The following is a 16,857-nucleotide window of genomic DNA, read 5'->3' on the forward strand; positions in this document are numbered from 1 at the left end:
TTGGAAAAAATGGCTCTTCTTGTTATTTCGGTTGCTGACACCTGCCTATGGTGGATGGCAAAACCCCGGCATACCAGAGTCATGTCAGACAGACTGTCAGCACGACCACAAAGACAGATATTCACTTCTGTCTACAACTAGCCAGGTGAACATGCCCCACTTTATCAAGCAGGGCACTGCCTATAGGGCTCCATGTCTCAAGGCAGGATCACTGCAACTCACTCCACCAAGGAACAGACACACCAAGCTTAAGGAAGTCCAAAAATGCAGCATCTACTTCCTTGGCATAACCCGGCGCTGTGCTCACCACACTGACTTTGCAGAATGCCAGGCCAAATTCCAGAGTTAATCTTCAGAGCCAGTTCTATGGGTGATCCCAGGGACTCCAGAAACTACCTCCCCCTTTGTGACCACCTCCCTCCACAGCTCCGAGGCAGCTGCTGCTCTCAAAGGCGAAGCTCAAGAGACCAGCAGATGGACTTTCTCAGCCAGAGTCAAGGCTTGGAGTCTTAGATTGACCACAAATCACACAGTCCTCAGGATGCAGTACAGTAAACCCTCACCATATGTGGCTTCAAGTTGCATGTAACTTGTTTTGACATGAGTTAAGCACAACTTGACACAGCCCTGCAGCCCCTTCTCCCAGCCACAGGCTGCCAGATTGACAGCGGTGCAGCTGGGAGAAAGTAGGGAGAAGTAGCCAGGAAATTGACCAGTCCTGGTGGGTGATCACACTCCCGGGTCTCCAAGCGGAGGGGAGCTGGGAACCAAGTGGCAGCCTGGTTCCCGTCTCCCCCCAAAGATGCATGAAAATTTGAGTTATACAGTGGGTGCAGGAACTCAACCTCCATGTAACTCGAGGGTTTACTGTACAGAACTCACATTAACAACTTAACATTCCTGCAGCCCAACTGGAAGCGGCAAGGAGAAGTAACAGTGAATCAAAATCTGCCTGATTACTTGGGGGAAAGCAGGGAGGAAATTAGGCTCAGGTCCGCAAAGGCATTAGAAGTTATGAGCCACAAGCTCTGAGCCTTGCTCCACAGGTCTTTGTGACTTCTCTTTTTCAAGGTCCTGAAGGACTGAAAGTCTCTTCCAGCTCTATGAGATGTGATATGACAGCCAGGCAGTCCCTGTAAAGATCCTCCCAGCAGAGACAGATGCCTTCCATTTGAAAGGTAAGATCTGGCAACATATTAAATGCCTCATTCTTAATCATGCTATCCAGCCTCTGTCCTCCTGCTCATTCCCAGCTGCCTGAGTCACATCTTCAGAATGAAAACAAACATATCCCATTCAAAAGGCAAACATCCCTCTCCCCCAAACAGACTCCAGGGAAGAACACAGAGGCCAGCTCCTGACTCCCTGGGAAAGAGGTTCTCATCTCCTCCAGTACCAAATTGCTTTCACACATGAAGCCCGCACTGTGGGACATGAAGAAAGTATGCCTGCAGGCAGCATAGCCAATTGGTTTGGAGTAGGAGCCAGGACACCTCAGCAAAATTTCTGTCTCATTTGCTGCCCCCCAGGGGTGTTTTGAGGCTGTTTGTGATAATTTGAGACACCTGAGCGAAAGGCACTGTAGAACTGCAAAGTACTACATGTGATTAGTTGGAGTGTGGCAGGAGCAGGGCTGTTTGGGAACACGTGCTACCACCAGCAAGAGTACTGGCGAACCAGTTCAAAGACCGATCGGGACGACCTCTGAGTGCTGCAGCTTTGCCCTTCCCAAGGATGAAGAGAAGCAGCTGGGTACTGAGCTGTTGAGTTCCCTGCACTCTGCCAAGATGGGAGGCATCAATGTGAACAAAGAGGGCACGAATAAAATATGAGACTCCCCAGGGCGATAATCTCAGTGACTGAAACAGGCCCAGGCACCTGACCACAAAACGAAATCCTGGGACCAGACACTGTGTGTGACATGCCACGCTGCCACCACACACACGTTATAGTGGAGCGACCAAGAGTGCTGTGCCAGTCATCACTTTCAAAAGCAGAAATCTGGAAGAGATCTCAGCAGGTGCATCCTGCAGACACCATCCAGAGACACACCAAACTCTAACACACCCATGAAGGAAACAGACGGAGGTCTCGTATCAGGGCTGTGAAACAGCAGCCATGGGTAGCCATGAGCACAGAATACAGATATTTACGGCAGTCATGGGACAGCCGCTGCTTTTCTGTTCGTGGTGATGCGTCTATGGCTGCACCTTAGTAACCAGGACACAAAGCAGGATTTTCAAAAGCTCTTGAGACTGACTTTCCATTTACCCTACATCTGCTGCAAGAAATCTCCTCCAAGTGTGATTCCCTGCCCTACTATACACTGGTACCTTGTGTGATTTCACGTCCCTGCACTGATGATGGGAAATCTCACTAATTAAAAAACACCAGGGATTGCATAGATGGCTTTAGTCAAGAGCACTTTAGCACAATAGGCCTAGGACCTCTTGGGAGTAGTGATCCTTTATTCTGCACCTTCAACAAGACCTAGGGGGAGGGGCACAGGTCTTCTAACTCTTGGAGACAGCTTAGCAGATAGCCACTTGGAAGAGCTTGCTGAAGTCTTTTGTCTCAATTCAAACGCAGCAGAAATTTAGTGCGATGTCCCTGGTGGATAAAAGTTATAAAGTGCCCATCACTTGCATCAGAACTGTGGAAGCCAGATGAGTCCATTGTAAATACAAAGTGCATTATGCAGTCAGGGGCAAAGGAAGACCCTTTAAAATGTGGAGGGGCCGCTGGCCCCTGAATCAAGGCCATCCTTCCCATGCTGCCCCCTCTTCCTGAGCTCCTCCCCACTACCAATTCCAAGGTGCTGCTCCTGTGCCCCCTCTACCCCTAACGCCCCATCCCCCACTCACTCCTTTCTACTACCTCTCTCCCACTTCTTACCCTTATGGCCCCCTGGCCTCCTCTGTTTCGATGCCCTATACACAATTACAACAGCCAGAGCCTGTGCTGGCCAGTGGAAGGGGTACAGGGGCAGGAGCCAGGAATGTCTCAATTCTAAGGTTGCCCTGCCAATCACCTAGTGTCACAGATCCACAGGAGGGTGGTACTATGTCCCAGCTTTAAAACAATGTCCTGGAGAAACCCCACCAGCCTTCTAGCCCCTGAAGACTCACCCTTCCTTCTTGGTAGCCACGTGGTTTCAACATCTCCAAAAGGGACCCTCTGGACTCAAGCACTCCTTCCTCACACCCTGAGGTCTGCCCTGGGAGTGCAAGCTGAGAGAGACTCCTGGGCAGCCACTTGTACCCTCGCTAGGACTAATGCAGCTCCACACATTTTTCAGTGACTCCACGTGGTGCTTTGAGAATGGAGCAGCGTTCGACACCCGGAACTCGGCACTGGGAATGCTGAGGTTAGCATGGAAAAATGAAGGTTGAAGATAGTCCTTCTGGTCAAGCCAGAGCAATCCACCAGTCAAGGGGTCTCCATTTTTTGTCTCTCCCTGGCTCCTTGGGCAGCCCCCAGTTCAAGCAGCCAGCTCTTCCAGAACCCTAGACATTGTCCTGGGTCTCCAGGCAAGGCTACACTGAGTTCACAACCCCACACACTGGAGTTCCCCAGCTGTTGAGTATCTATTGTTCAATCAGTGGAGCTTCCTGGCTGCCTGCAAATCCCTCAGCCATCTGGGTCAGTTTCAACCAGTTTCTTCAACGACCTATTCATGGTGACCCAGCCAGCCAGGTGACACCCTCATCTCATGCTCTGCTGTTAACCCTTTTGCTCCCACTGCCTAGCAACACAAAGGACAGAGGGAAGCTGAGGCCAACAGAGTTCAAAAAACATACAAAAAATTCCCACTTGGTGATACCGAGGACAAACAAACAGTCATGGGCCCGCGCTCCTTGGTGCTCATCAAAGAGGTTCCAACAGACCTCAGGGGAGCTTCAGCACCTCTGAAAAACAGGCCAATAACTGCTGTGCCTTAGTTCTTTCTCTGGGAGATAGAGCTGCAGGGGTGGGGGGGGGGCTTGCCTCGTGGGGCACTGTAAAGGCATGGCTGATGTTTGACAGCCTTCTGAAGACAGCATGCCAGAGCAGAACTAGGTAGCAGCTTCACCAAGGGAGTCAGAGAGCAGCAAGAGGAGGAATGCGCATGGATCAGGGTAAAGTGTGTGCGAGAGGAGAAATTGTGGGTGGCAGGTGAAAGTCCTGGATAGCGAATATTTACTGTGGGTGCTGTGCATGAAAAGGGCAGAGTGGGCAGCAGCACTGCAAAAGCCGGGTGGGGGGGAAGTGAGCAGCGTGCCTGCAGTGGGTGAAAGGTGAGCCTAGAGGTGACAGAGTGAGGACTCTGCTGTGGGTGGCTCCACTGCTCTGGGGGCTCATTAAAGAGAAATGAGCAGTTCAGTTCTCTCTCTGCACTGGACCTGACACTCCCAAACTCAGCTTCTCGTTTGTCCTGTTCTGTTCTGGGATGTTGTGGGGAGGTGACATGGACACTTCATGCTGAATAGCCAAAAAAAACATCTCACCCATATTTCTTCTCTTGTGCAGAAAAACCCTGTCCAGTCACTATTCAACAGCACGCTTGCACTGCAGCGAGGCAAAATTTAAAGCCGCACACACGTCTTCCTTCTGCAGTAATTGTCTTACACACTTATCTGCCTTTGTATTTCCACTCCAGTTCATCTGACAAAGTGGAATTTACCCACGAAAGCTCATGCTCAAAGAAACGTGTTGATCTCTAAGGTGCTACAGGACTCATTTTTATAACTCTTTCAGTGCTTTCGATGGATGGGGAGGGAAAAGAGGGACAATTGTGCTGCCCTCTTGTGGAGGAAGGATATAGAACATTTTAGAAAATCAATTATATTATTATGAATTATAGAAAATTATCTTTCACCATTTCAGATCTAAGAATCCAGAACAACGGCCTCCCCCAACACTTGTTTTTTCCACAAAGTTAATTGCTGGAAACCAAACCCCATGGACTTTAAGAGACCAGCACTCACCTGCTAGCCCATGAGGCCACTTACGATTGACTGAGACACTCCATCCGTCCCAACTGCAGAAATTCCCAGGAGTGGATGCACAGCAATCTCAGGAGAAGGTCCCTTGCCCCGTCTGGCTGCTTCATAAGTTTTTCAATACCCCTTCAGGGTAGTTCTCTGTCCACATTGCGATATGCTTCCTCCCTTCCTATACAGAACTGAAATGTTAAGGGCCATATTCTGATCTCCTTCCTCAAACTCACTAACTCCTCTCTGCCAGGAAGACCTCAGACAGCTCCCGAAGTCAGGTCCTCTGCAGTTCTGCGGTTGGGATCTGGTCCTAAGGCAGGAACTGCTTTAATCCCCTTTAAAGAAAATTAATTGAAAATGGCCTCAGGGTTAGGTATCTGCACTGGGGTCGTTTCGTTCAACAAGGCATCTTTATTAGGGCCTAAGCCTAGTTCTCAGAGCCCGAAATCCCTCCCCCAGGCAGATGAGGATGAGATCTATAGCTGTAGGTACCCCCCACCCCCTGGGGCACATGCAGGAAGGGACACAGGGTCCAAAGCCAGGCAAGCAGGAGCGCCATAAGAAACAAATGCTGCAAAACGAAAAAAATCAGGGCCGGCCTTAGTTCCTCAGAGAACATCTGCGCTGCTGTTTCCGGGCACAGACCCATCCCAGGGTGCCAGAAGGTGGAGGGGGCCATGTCCTCCCCCAACTTTTGGGAAGGCTCTGCTGCCTGTCATTCACCCACTCCCCTCAGGAGTCTTCTGCTCCCAACTCAGACCCCCTCGTCCCGCCCTGTGCTGCAGCACCATCCCAGCTGCCCCCCAGCCCCTCCCCACCTCCCCACTCACCTGCCCCTGTGCCTCTCCCACCTCACCTCTACCCCTCCCCAGTCCCCCTCCCACCCCACCTCAGCATCAGCCCCCCAGTGCCTCTCCCACCCCACCTCTACCCCTCCCCACCCCACCTCTGCCTCAGCCCCCCAGTGCTCCTCCCACCCCACCTCTGCCTCAGCCCCCCAGTGCTCCTCCCACCTCACCTCTACCCCTCCCCAGTCCCCCTCCCACCTCACCTCTGCCTCAGCCCCTCCCACCCCACCTCAGCATCAGCCCCCCAGTGCCTCTCCCACCCCACCTCTACCCCTCCCCACCTCACCTCTGCCTCAGCCCCTCCCACCTCACCTCTGCCTCAGCCCCCCAGTGCCCCTCCCACCCCACCTCTGCCTCAGCCCCCCAGTGCCTCTCCCAACCCCACCTCTGCCTCAGCCCCCCAGTGCCCCTCCCACCCATCTGCCCCAGCCCCCCAGTGCCCCTCCCACCCCACCTCTGTCCCAACCCCCCCAGTGCCTCTCCCTGCCCCGACGCGGGGTCCGCCCCGCCTCCCCCCTCGGGCGGGCTCCAGAACCCGGGGCGGGCGCGCACGAACAATGGGTTCCCATAGCAGCGGCCGGGGTGTGCCCGCGCGGAGAGCCCGGCCCGGGCCAGGAGGGGGGCGGCGGGAGCTGGCCCGGGACACGCTGCCCGGCTCGGCCACAGGTCAGGCGCCAGAGGGAGCCCGGGGGCGGGGGAGCGACGGAAGGAGTATGTGGGGGAGGGGCAGGATTGGGAGCCCCCCGGGGGGGGGCACGGAGATGGGGGGGCAGGATAGGGAACCCCCCGGGGAGGGGCACGGAGAGGGAAGGGGGGACAGGAGAGGGAACCCCCCGGGGAGGGGCACGTGGGGGAGGGACCCCCCAGGGCCGGGGTCTGAGCAGATTGGGTGGACACCCCCCCACCCCAGAAGCCGCCCCATGACCAAGAGGGGACCCGGGGCTCCCCACCACCAGCTGGGGAGTGCCAGTCCTCTGCGGCTTTTGCCCTCTGTGCCCAGCGCAGGGAGGCACCGAGAAGGGGCACCCCATACGCACCTTGGGGGCTCTCCTGAGCCTCTGCGCCGGCCCAGCTGTCTCCTTCTTGCCCCTCAACTTCCCCACTGCTGGAGCACCCTACTGGGTACCCCCTCTGGCAGGATGGCTGGTGTGCTCGTCAGCTGGGGCAGCAGGCACCGGCCGGCCCTGGGCTGCCTGCCGGAGGGGGACAATTTTCTGTCTTGGGTAAAAGAGAAAAAAAACCCACCAAAGCAGCTGCAGTTCAGCACTATCAGACCCTGTGTACTTTACTGACAGCCCCAGGCGCTCCTGAGCCACCCCGAAGGCCGGCTGGCTGGGATTGTCTGAAGGGCACCTGGCCCCCCCTCCCACTCCCAAACTACATCAGCCTCCATCACTAAAGCCAAACACCCTGTTAAAATCTAAGCTCGCCTCTTCTTCCTCCTGCTGCCTCTTCATTTGTCTGTCTCTGGCCAAATGGCCAGGTATAAGCCCCTTTCACTAGCAACGACAGGCAGCTACGCTATCGGCATTTCCCTGGTTTTATTTTTAGGCCCCAATTCCTACACTTGTTGCGTGCAGCTGGAGTCTCACTCTGCAGGTGCTTTAAAAACCTCTCTGCCCAACCCAATGCAGAAATAATTCCAGAACAGTTCTGTTTGATTTAGCTGAGTAAAAGCTTGTTTTTACATCAGGTAAAATAGTAGGCTACACGACCCAGTGAGCTTCAGGGAGGTAGCCCTGTTAGTCTATTTTTGCTGGAACAATGAGTGTGGTGGCACCTTAAAGACTAACAAACATATTTTAGGCATCAGCTTCTGTGGGCTTGTGGATCAGACATAAAGTGGGCTCCAGTCACTGAAAGCTGATACCCAAGTACATTTGTTGGTCTTTAAGGTGCCATAGGATTCCTCATTGTCATAACCCAGGAAGCAACTAGCTCATATTGTGGGCCCTAGGACCATGTCTCAGATTGTTGGATTTATATATTTTTTCCTGCATCACCTTTGTTAGAAATAAAGTTTAAAAAAAATCAGGACCAGTTTGAATTGGCAATATTTTTGAAAAGGCGTTATTGGGAATGAAGGGATTATCATGGGAAATAAGTGTATGCAGTATCGTTGCAGACATTTTGGTCTCAGGACATCAGAGACAAGATAAGAGAGGCAATTTCTTGAATTGGACCAACTTTTGCTGGTGGGAAAGATGAGCTTTCTGTCTCTTCAGAGATCTTCAGGTCTAGGAAAGGTGCACCCTTAAAGCCGAGAAGCTTCTCTATTGCACCAACAGAATCTGGTCCAATAAAACTTAATATCTCACTCACTGTGAGAAATAAGTGACACTTGTTTTTTTATAATCCAAAGGTCTGAAAGTACATTACAAATTTAATTCCACCTCACAACTTCCTCTTGGGGCATTAAAGTATTACCAGTCATATTATTTAAATGGGAATAATGGGCCATGGCTTGCTTTTGTTCTAGCCCCTAGGTAACAAAGTCTTGTCAGAAAACATGTAAACAGGAAAAATAAAATATCAGCGTTAACTGTAAAAACTGTATTTAAAAAAATCTGAAAATCTGATAATGGCCTGGATGTGGGATGGCTACCTGAGAACTATTATTGGTGTGTATCGCTAGCACTCGCTTTGTGGGACTGACTTGTAGCTAAGGCTAGCAAAGGAACATTTTGACATTGAACACTCCTTTTCTAATGTACCATGTTCAGTTTTCAAGTCTAAATACGAGCTGCAAACAGGAACCCACAACCAGCTGCATTCTGGTTCAATCATCACAGAGAGATGATTCAAGAACCAGAATTTAGCTGACAATTCTGTTTTTGATACCTGCACCATAGATATAGTATAGGCAGGTCTTCCATAACTACATCAGCTCAGCTGTGATATCCAACAGTACTCTTCCTTACCTTGGTCAGTGTAGGAAACATATGTTGAAGGAGACAGAGCAGAAGAGGAGTTGCAAAGGGCAATTTCCTTTGTCACTTCTCTGACCATTAACCATTACTTTGTTCATGTTTGTTTTTCATGTGTTTTATATCATGTTGTTACAATGAAATGTTTATGAAACATGTAATTCCATCACATGAAAATGAATATTATTCATTCTGAACCATTCTAGTGTAAATTAAACAAAAATGGGGGGGCGGGGAGAGAAGGATTTGTCATTCAAAACATTGATTTTCGATACTGAGGTGCAGACTGTCAAACAGAAAGGATAGGTGGTAGTTTTTCTCTTTACAACTCTGGTGAGGCTGTACTGGGACTGTCACATTCAGTTCAGGCCACTGCAATCCCACAGAGAAACGGATATATTGGAGTGGTTTTAAAGAGCAGCAGCCAAGTTGATTTGAAGCAAATTCCCTGCAGCTGCCTAAAAGGAAAGCCTGAGACCTACACATGTGTATAGTTTGGCTAAGCAAACTAAGGGAAGGGTGTAGACATGTACAGCTATGAGAAATGTGAATGACCAGGGGATGTAACGGAGTAAAAGATAACTTGGGATGGTACAGAGGGTTCCCATTAGCACTAATGGGATGACAATAAGGGGAAAATGTGAGCATATCAAGATCAGATATTTACCTCTTCACATAACACAAGTAGGGGGTCATCCAATTAGATTAGGAGGTGGGTTTAAAACAAAAGGAAGTAGATCTCCTTGTCAGAGGATGTCCAAAATTACAGCAGGCTTAAAAATAAAGATAAGATCATGAAAAAGATAGGTCCATCGAAGGCTATTAGCCAAGATAGCTAAGGATGCAGCCCCATCTGCTGACTATCCCTAGCCTCTGATTGATAGAAGCTAGGTGTGGACAATGAGATGGATCAGTTAATTGTCCTGTTCTGTTTATTGTCAGTGAAGCATCTGGCATTGGCCACTAGCGGAATACAGGACACTGGGCTAGATGGACTGACTCAGTATGACCATGTTTATGTCAACTATTAAATGAAGGTATAGTCTCTCAAGGGAAATAGTAAGAGCCCCATTGATTGGGATATTTTGGAGTAGACTAAACAAAACACTCAAAAATCAATGTTCGAAGGAAACATTTGTGCATTGGCAGGAAGACTGAGTAACAGTTCTTATCCTAGCTGTAATTTCTAAGCTATTTAATGTTAAAGGAGTATAAAGGAAACTGCAGTCATCATCATGGTATGCTCCATATGGACAGCTTTTTCCTTTGGTTCTCAAGTCTTGTTATTGCTTTCCTGCACAGCAACAATGAGTTTTGGAACCATGGATGCGTACTTGAATGAGATAGAGAACAATCTGCAGAGCATTTTGTACAACGAAGAGGAAGATCAGGAGAATGAAACCTGGAAGATGTACATGGAGAGGAAGAACATTGTGCTAGAGTTCCTGCACTCGGACTTGAGTGTCCACCTGCTGAAACGCCACCACAAGAGAATAGAGCTTCTGAAAAAGTGCTCTTATTACATTGAAATTCTGCCCAAACATTTGGCACTGGGAGACCAGAACCACCTCATGCTTCCTACCACTATGTTCCAGCTGATTGACCCCTGGAGATTCCAGAGGATGAAGAAGGTGGGAACCATCCAGACCAAAATCCAGCTGTTGCTTTTAACTGACCTGTTAGAACAACTGGAACAAGGGCGGGAGGAGTTGGTCCACTTCCTAGAGAACTATGACATGGTCACGTTCCTCGCCAGGTGGGATTTGGTCAAGCAAAAGCTGTCAAGTCTGTCTGAGCTGATGGATAATTTCCTTGCCATGCTAGTGCCTGGAAGGCTGTATGTCAAGCACCGTCTGGTGTCGGATGTTGGTGCTACTAAAATCCCACACATTAGGCTTGTTCTGAGTACCAGGATGCCAGTGATATTTGATCGAAAGGAATCTGTGGCACATGAGGACTGGGTGAGCCTCCGGTGGTTTATCACATGTCCACAGTCACAGCCTGAACATTATGAACTCAGGTTTAAGCTACTGGAACCCCAAACCCAGCAAGAGAGGATCCAGTGTGGAATAATGCCGGTCACATCCAACACATGTGAAATCCGGAACCTGCTGTCAGATAGCTCATACAGATTCACCATTAAAAGGGCAGAGACTTACATGCTTGTCTATGAACAGTGGCGTGATTCCATCACATTGAAGACAAAACCTTACTTGGATGAAGACATGGAGAGTACCATATGTGAACCCTAATGGACGAGACAGCAGATGAGAAATTTCTAATTTTATCAGTTCAAAAAAGTTGAATAATTAAAAATGTATTTTTAAAGGTTTTTACACAAAACTGAGCTTGTTCTGTCTTAAACTGTAAGTTTACGAAGTGACTCACATACATTTTATGGACTAAACACACCACAGTTTAACAGACAACACAACCCACCAGCACATTCACTAGGACTCTACCCCATCCTTTGCACCATCTGTTGCCAATAAAGGCCAGCTACACCTCAAAAGGAGCAGGCGAAGACGACTATAGCCATGGGTTAAAATACAAGCAACACATCGTGTCAGACACAAAACAATTTAGGGACAGGTTATCCACTGTCCAGGAGCCTTTCTACAACAAACAGAGGATCCCAAGAGCCTTCTTCCAATGCAACGTCCTCTTTTCATTGTCCTTTCCCCCCACTTCTCATGTCCCCTCCTCACTGTCCATCTACACACTCAGGGCACTCCCTTTCTGCACACAACTCACCTGAATCCCAGCCCCTAAGATCCCTCACCACTGTCCAGTCTCCATCCCCAGGTTCCTCTCACTAGCCTCTGCCCTTTCATTACCCATCCCATGGTAATGTTCTGAAGTGCAGAAAAAGATCTTTCTTTGACTTAAAGCAGGAGAGGGCAAAATCTCCAGGGGCTCTATAAAACTGTTTCCTCTGTTGAATATTGAGGTTCATGCTCACTTCCCCGTCTCCCATCTGTTTCAGTCCAGACTCCGTTCTGCAGAATCCTTTCAATTAAGGTACAGCACAGATTCTATTCAAGCACAGACACAAAGAGCCATCTTCCAATTGTCAGAAACAAAACATTTTTCATTTAATAAATTCACTTAATAAATTCAATTATCTTTACAATTATGGCTTAAATATGAAACAGGAAAGTTGAGGTTCTTATTTAAAAACATTAGATGCAGATAAAAATATTTGTATCCAAAATGTAGATTTAAAGCTTTTACAAGTCACGTTATGGACACACACAAGATTAAGAAAAGCCTGTCACATTTAAGGTGCCTTAATTTGCATTTCACAACATGCAACATTTTATTTCCATTTAAAAACTGATTTATTGCAGAGGATCATTCTGTGCACAGCTCCGTGGCTTCTCCAGAACAGCATAATAGGCCCAGGCCTACTCCGACCGAAGCGGCCAAAGAGGATTTTTTTGTGTGTGGTTTCACTGGGAATAAGAGCAACCCCAAGAGAGATTGCTAAAAATCACAACTCAGACAGACTGACACCTGAGATGCTGTTTCCACTAGATGTAGGTCGCCCTTCCTGAACTCACGTTCTAGGTAGTGCTGAGGAAAGTGATTCTACCATTCTGCAGAGACATGTCCCACAAAGCCAATTTTAATGTGTGCTTATCTTCTGGCTGAGAACCAAAGACAGCTACTCACCCCAATGTATTAGGTCCTGCAGAAACAGCAACCACTCTGGGGTGGGGACAGGAAGGGTGCTCTACTTAGATTATATTCCAATCTCTTCCACTATAAAACTGTAATCACACCATCATGACTCCTGTCAGAAGAGTTGCAGAGTGGGCTCCGCAGAACATTTAAGCAATTTCAGCCCATATGGCAACCATCATGCTGTTCTTTGGGCACACCCCTACGGGCAGCACCAGCTGGAGATCAAGTCAAGGTGTTCATGATGAAAGGATGTATGCCCCCATGTTCATGATCTCCCGTCATCGCATCTCTCTTGGAAACCATTCTGATCTCCTATTTTACCATTTGCAAGCTTGATTTTATCAAGCTCCAAGATATGGTGCTTTTGATGCCAGCCACATCCCTCTGGATGCGACATCCCCCCCACCAACTCCCCATAAAAAAAGGTTTGCCCTATGTCAACAGTTTTGTGTAAAAATATGTCCATCATAAATACCTGATTCAAACCTCTCTGCACATGTGAAGCTAGATTACATGTAATGAGTCTATTCCATATTAACTTTTGTGATTCTGATTCTCCATAACCACAGTGAAGAAAATATCCATAACGCACTATTCAGTTATCAGTAATAGTCTCTACAGAACCTTATGTTAATTGCACTTCCTGCTAACCCCAGCTACTGAGGCTGCATGATCAATTGCACAATTACCTATTTATAACATCCGTGTAAACCAGCCGTCTGAGCTGTGGTTTGTAGGCTGCAGGGCAGCATTTTCTAAACACAAAAGTTATGAGACCTACTGCCTTCAAAATAAGTTTCTTGAGAAGATGCTGATCTGCTGCCTTGTATGAGAAATGACTGAACAAAGTACTTCACTCCAGGCTTTTTTTTATCTCCTGAGGTATAGTAGTTTGGCTGTGGGGAGGAAAAGGTGAAAAGGAGGTTTTATTTTTCTTTTGATACAAGCAGGTGGGAAATGGTCCATGAAAAGGTAATGCAGCTAAATAATTCTCAGCAGTAACAAACTAAACCCCAAGGGGGCATCTGATTTGCCTCTCTTCTATACCAGTTGTCGGCTCGTGTCATCTACATACCGGAGTTGTAAAAAAAATTAGTTTGCAAAAACAAGGTCCCATTTGGAATTCTTGAGATAAGAGGCTTCAGTGATGGCCAACTGTCAGGCCTAAGAACTCCCCTGTTCTCTGCCTGTGGCACACAATATTCCAGTCTCCACAGAGCTGTAATACTTCAGTTGCTGGGCTTAGTGTGGGAATGGTGTGAAATGTTTGTGGCCTGTGATGTACAAGAGGTCGATCTGGATGAGCCAGTGATCCCTGCTGGCCTCAGATTCTAGGACCAGCCTTTACCTAATGCCCTTTAGGAATAGCCAGGCAGCTTTTTACATTCTTTCCTCAGCTGTGCGACTTGGACCCTTAGGCTACAGCACTAGGAGAGCAGAGGTGCATGTTCCCTGTCACTGTTAACGAAGTCTATCACATGCAAGACAGCAAGGAAGCCATTTCAAAACAAGAAGCAGGAGGAGAACTTTCTCCACAGATTCTGTCCTTTCCATGGCTGCACATGAGACAAACCTAACAGGGAGGAACAAAACACTGAAATGGAGCATGACATGACATTGCCTATTCCTTCATGTTGGGAAAGGAGCCCTGCAAAACCCCAGTCCATCCGTGGTGTAACTCTTGGTGAAGTTCCATAGGTCAGTAATTACACCAAGGATGACACTTGGCTCACCTGGTTTTCGTTTGATACACAAATGCTGCAATGGCAGCTTGGCTCAGTTTAACACAGACATCCCTCTACAGGTGTCCATGTGTTTGGTCTCAGGAAGTGTGGAGGTAGGCAGCATACACTCAGAACTGGAATTATGAGATAACGGTCTTATCTCGCCCTCTGTATAAATACCAGGCATCCATAAGCAGTTGCAGCTTAACAAGGCTCAGTTCTGAATGCTATTTCATTACAACACATGCAGTCAGAAATTATTTCTTGTGAAAAATCATTCCTGTTCCAGTCAGCCTCCTGTTCTCTAGTGATCCACATCTCCCAAATCATAACTATTTACAATATATATACACTTACGTACAAGCCACCTGCACAAGCATGGGTCACCAATTGTGAAGCAAATATTCACTGAGTTAAAAGTCAATAAGTTAAAAGCAGCTTTTAAAAAAGAAAAATAAAAAAAAGGAAACAGTCTTTACTAGAGGTAACATTTTCAAGTAAAACTAGAAGGCAGTTTTAAAATATCTTTACAAAGTAAAAATCTGCTGGTAGAAGTCATCCTCCACATTCTTCATTCAATTGATACTGCTATGACTTCCTTTGCACTAAGAGTCAATGAGCCTGTTTATAAAAATACTTGGCCTTGACTGAGTAACATTTACCCATTCTGAAAGGACACAAATATTTCATGATCTGAGTCTTGTTCTTCATTTAAAACTAAAACAAAGATTGTTTATTCTACTTTGAGAAATGAGATGCCTTGATAGTTTCCTGGCCTTGGTTTTAGATTTGGTGGTAGCACTCAGCAGCCTGAGTCGTGGTATATCAGATCATGGCTCAGACTGTAGCTCTACCATAGGCCATTGCTCAGCTCCTGATAAAGAAGAAATATCTATTTGGTCCCCCAAAGAATAGCTGCTCCCTGAAAAAGGCAGGATGGGAATTCCACTAAGGATTGCTGGGTTCTCACAAAACAGAACAATCTCCTCCCATATTCATCAGCTTCCAAAGGTTTTTGGTTTGCAAATGCTGAAAGTTTTGATCCAAGATTGCCCTTTCATTAAAAAAAAAAAAATAAAAAATTAAAGTGAGTGGTCAATATACAAGGAAAGTGCAGCTGTCAGTCCCTGGTGCATTCTCTACACTGGTGAATGCTTGATGGTCAGAAAAGAGGCTTGAGCACAGCATTGTTCCCTGATGGGCCCATCAAACATTTCAGGCAGGGAGTGGTTGATCCGGCTGTGATCCATTCACCTCAGTGGAGGGCTAACCTCCTCCTGACCCGAATGTCTGGAGCTGAAGTGAAGTATCCCATCTGTTTGTAATGTGCCAGCAGTCTTCTCCACAAAGGGTTACATTCCAGGAGGTAACGGTTTCCTGTAGGGAAAAGAAAAGAGTGAGCAGAAAAGGCTGTTTGCATCACGGACAGAGGAGCACCGAGGGGACCTCTGTCTATAACCTTTGGGCCTACAGAAAAAAGCCAGACTGTCCTGAATGGCCTTGAGGAACATTTGCTTCCCCCTCAAAGTCCCCAACCATGGCCCTATCAGCCACACTCTCACCCTGGCACATCACGGTAAACCTGTCAGGGACATAGCAACAGGTCAACTTCTGCTGGACTAGAGTTCCAGCATGCAAGCACTGAAAGAATATGATCAAAAACAGAGAAGCAAGGCAATATATGCTGAACAATATGCACGACCACCCACATGACCATTGCTCTTCACTCTGAGGAGTGCCCATATTTGGCTGGTTTTCAGCCATTCCAATTTCAAAATCACTGACATTGTAAAAGATAAAACAATGAAGCAAGACTATCTTCTTTGGCCTGTAAAGACAAGTCTTCACTACAGGAAGATCGACCCTGCCACAGTCAATGTTCCGGAGTTCAGTTTAGCACACTTCGTGGGGATGCACTAAATCGAACTTCCAGAGTGCCTGCGTCAGCACTCCAGCCTCCTGTTAAGCCTAAGAGAAGTGGACAGGAGCATGCACCTAACTTAGTGAAGACAGCACATAATCCTGAATTAAGATATGTCGACTCTAGCTATGTAATTAATGTACCTTGATTCAACCTTCCACTGTAGCATAGACCTGCCCTCGGTCTGGATCCCTTCTCCCTTCTACAGCTTTTCCTCTTCCACCCTAGTCCATGCCCTGTCCCCGGACACTCACCTATAATGCAGAGTCCCTCTTGAGCCCGAGTGATGGCTACATTGATCAGGTTTGGGTCAATAACAAACCCAAGATTCTTCTTCTGCCAGCTTTTGGTGGGTTTCCTATCAATTTCCGAACGAGAGCAGGAACGTACAGTGGACAGGATCACATACCTCCATTCACTCCCTAGACAAAAGGAATTGCACCAGTTGTATTGCTGGGGAAATTAAAGAGGTTTAAAGTGTACAAATATGCTGCCCTACTGGAATAACATCCATTCCTCTACTGGAAAAATATCACAGCCTACAGCTGTGTTCCTACAGCATTTGGAGCCATTGCTGCATGCCACTGTCATTTTCTGGTGAGCAGTTGCCATAGTGCAGACCCTGGCTCACTGAAGAATGCTCATGTTAGCAACTCCTGTGGGCTCTCCCGGCATCAATCACATTAAACTTCCTTGTTTATGTTCAACAACTGTGTTCCACCCATGCGGCTGGCTTTTGGGGACACAAATGCTTCAGGGTTTCTTTAAATAGGC

At 47.7% G+C, this 16,857-nt stretch overlaps 2 protein-coding genes across 2 annotated transcripts in view; one reads left to right on the forward strand and one right to left on the reverse strand.

The window, feature by feature from the left end:
* The first annotated feature begins 6,381 nt into the window (after positions 1–6,381).
* FNDC11 (fibronectin type III domain containing 11) lies at positions 6,382–11,003 on the forward strand. The gene is made up of 2 exons (XM_075011358.1): positions 6,382–6,490; positions 10,054–11,003. Exons 1-2 carry the CDS (start codon positions 6,382–6,384, stop codon positions 11,001–11,003), a joined length of 1,059 nt encoding a protein of 352 aa, XP_074867459.1.
* Positions 11,004–11,830: 827 nt separating this feature from the next.
* HELZ2 (helicase with zinc finger 2) overlaps positions 11,831–16,857 on the reverse strand; it is a 57,956-nt gene continuing 52,929 nt past the window's right edge. Inside the window, exons 23-24 of the mRNA XM_075011820.1 lie at positions 16,338–16,505; positions 11,831–15,539 (exon numbers count right to left, since the gene is read on the reverse strand). Of these exons, the coding sequence (XP_074867921.1) occupies positions 15,418–15,539; positions 16,338–16,505 (290 nt within the window). The 3' untranslated portion in view covers positions 11,831–15,417. The remainder of the gene's footprint in view (positions 15,540–16,337; positions 16,506–16,857) is intronic.

This window comes from Carettochelys insculpta, chromosome 17, assembly GCF_033958435.1.
Source record: "Carettochelys insculpta isolate YL-2023 chromosome 17, ASM3395843v1, whole genome shotgun sequence".
In the NCBI taxonomy this organism is placed as follows: domain Eukaryota; kingdom Metazoa; phylum Chordata; order Testudines; family Carettochelyidae; genus Carettochelys; species Carettochelys insculpta.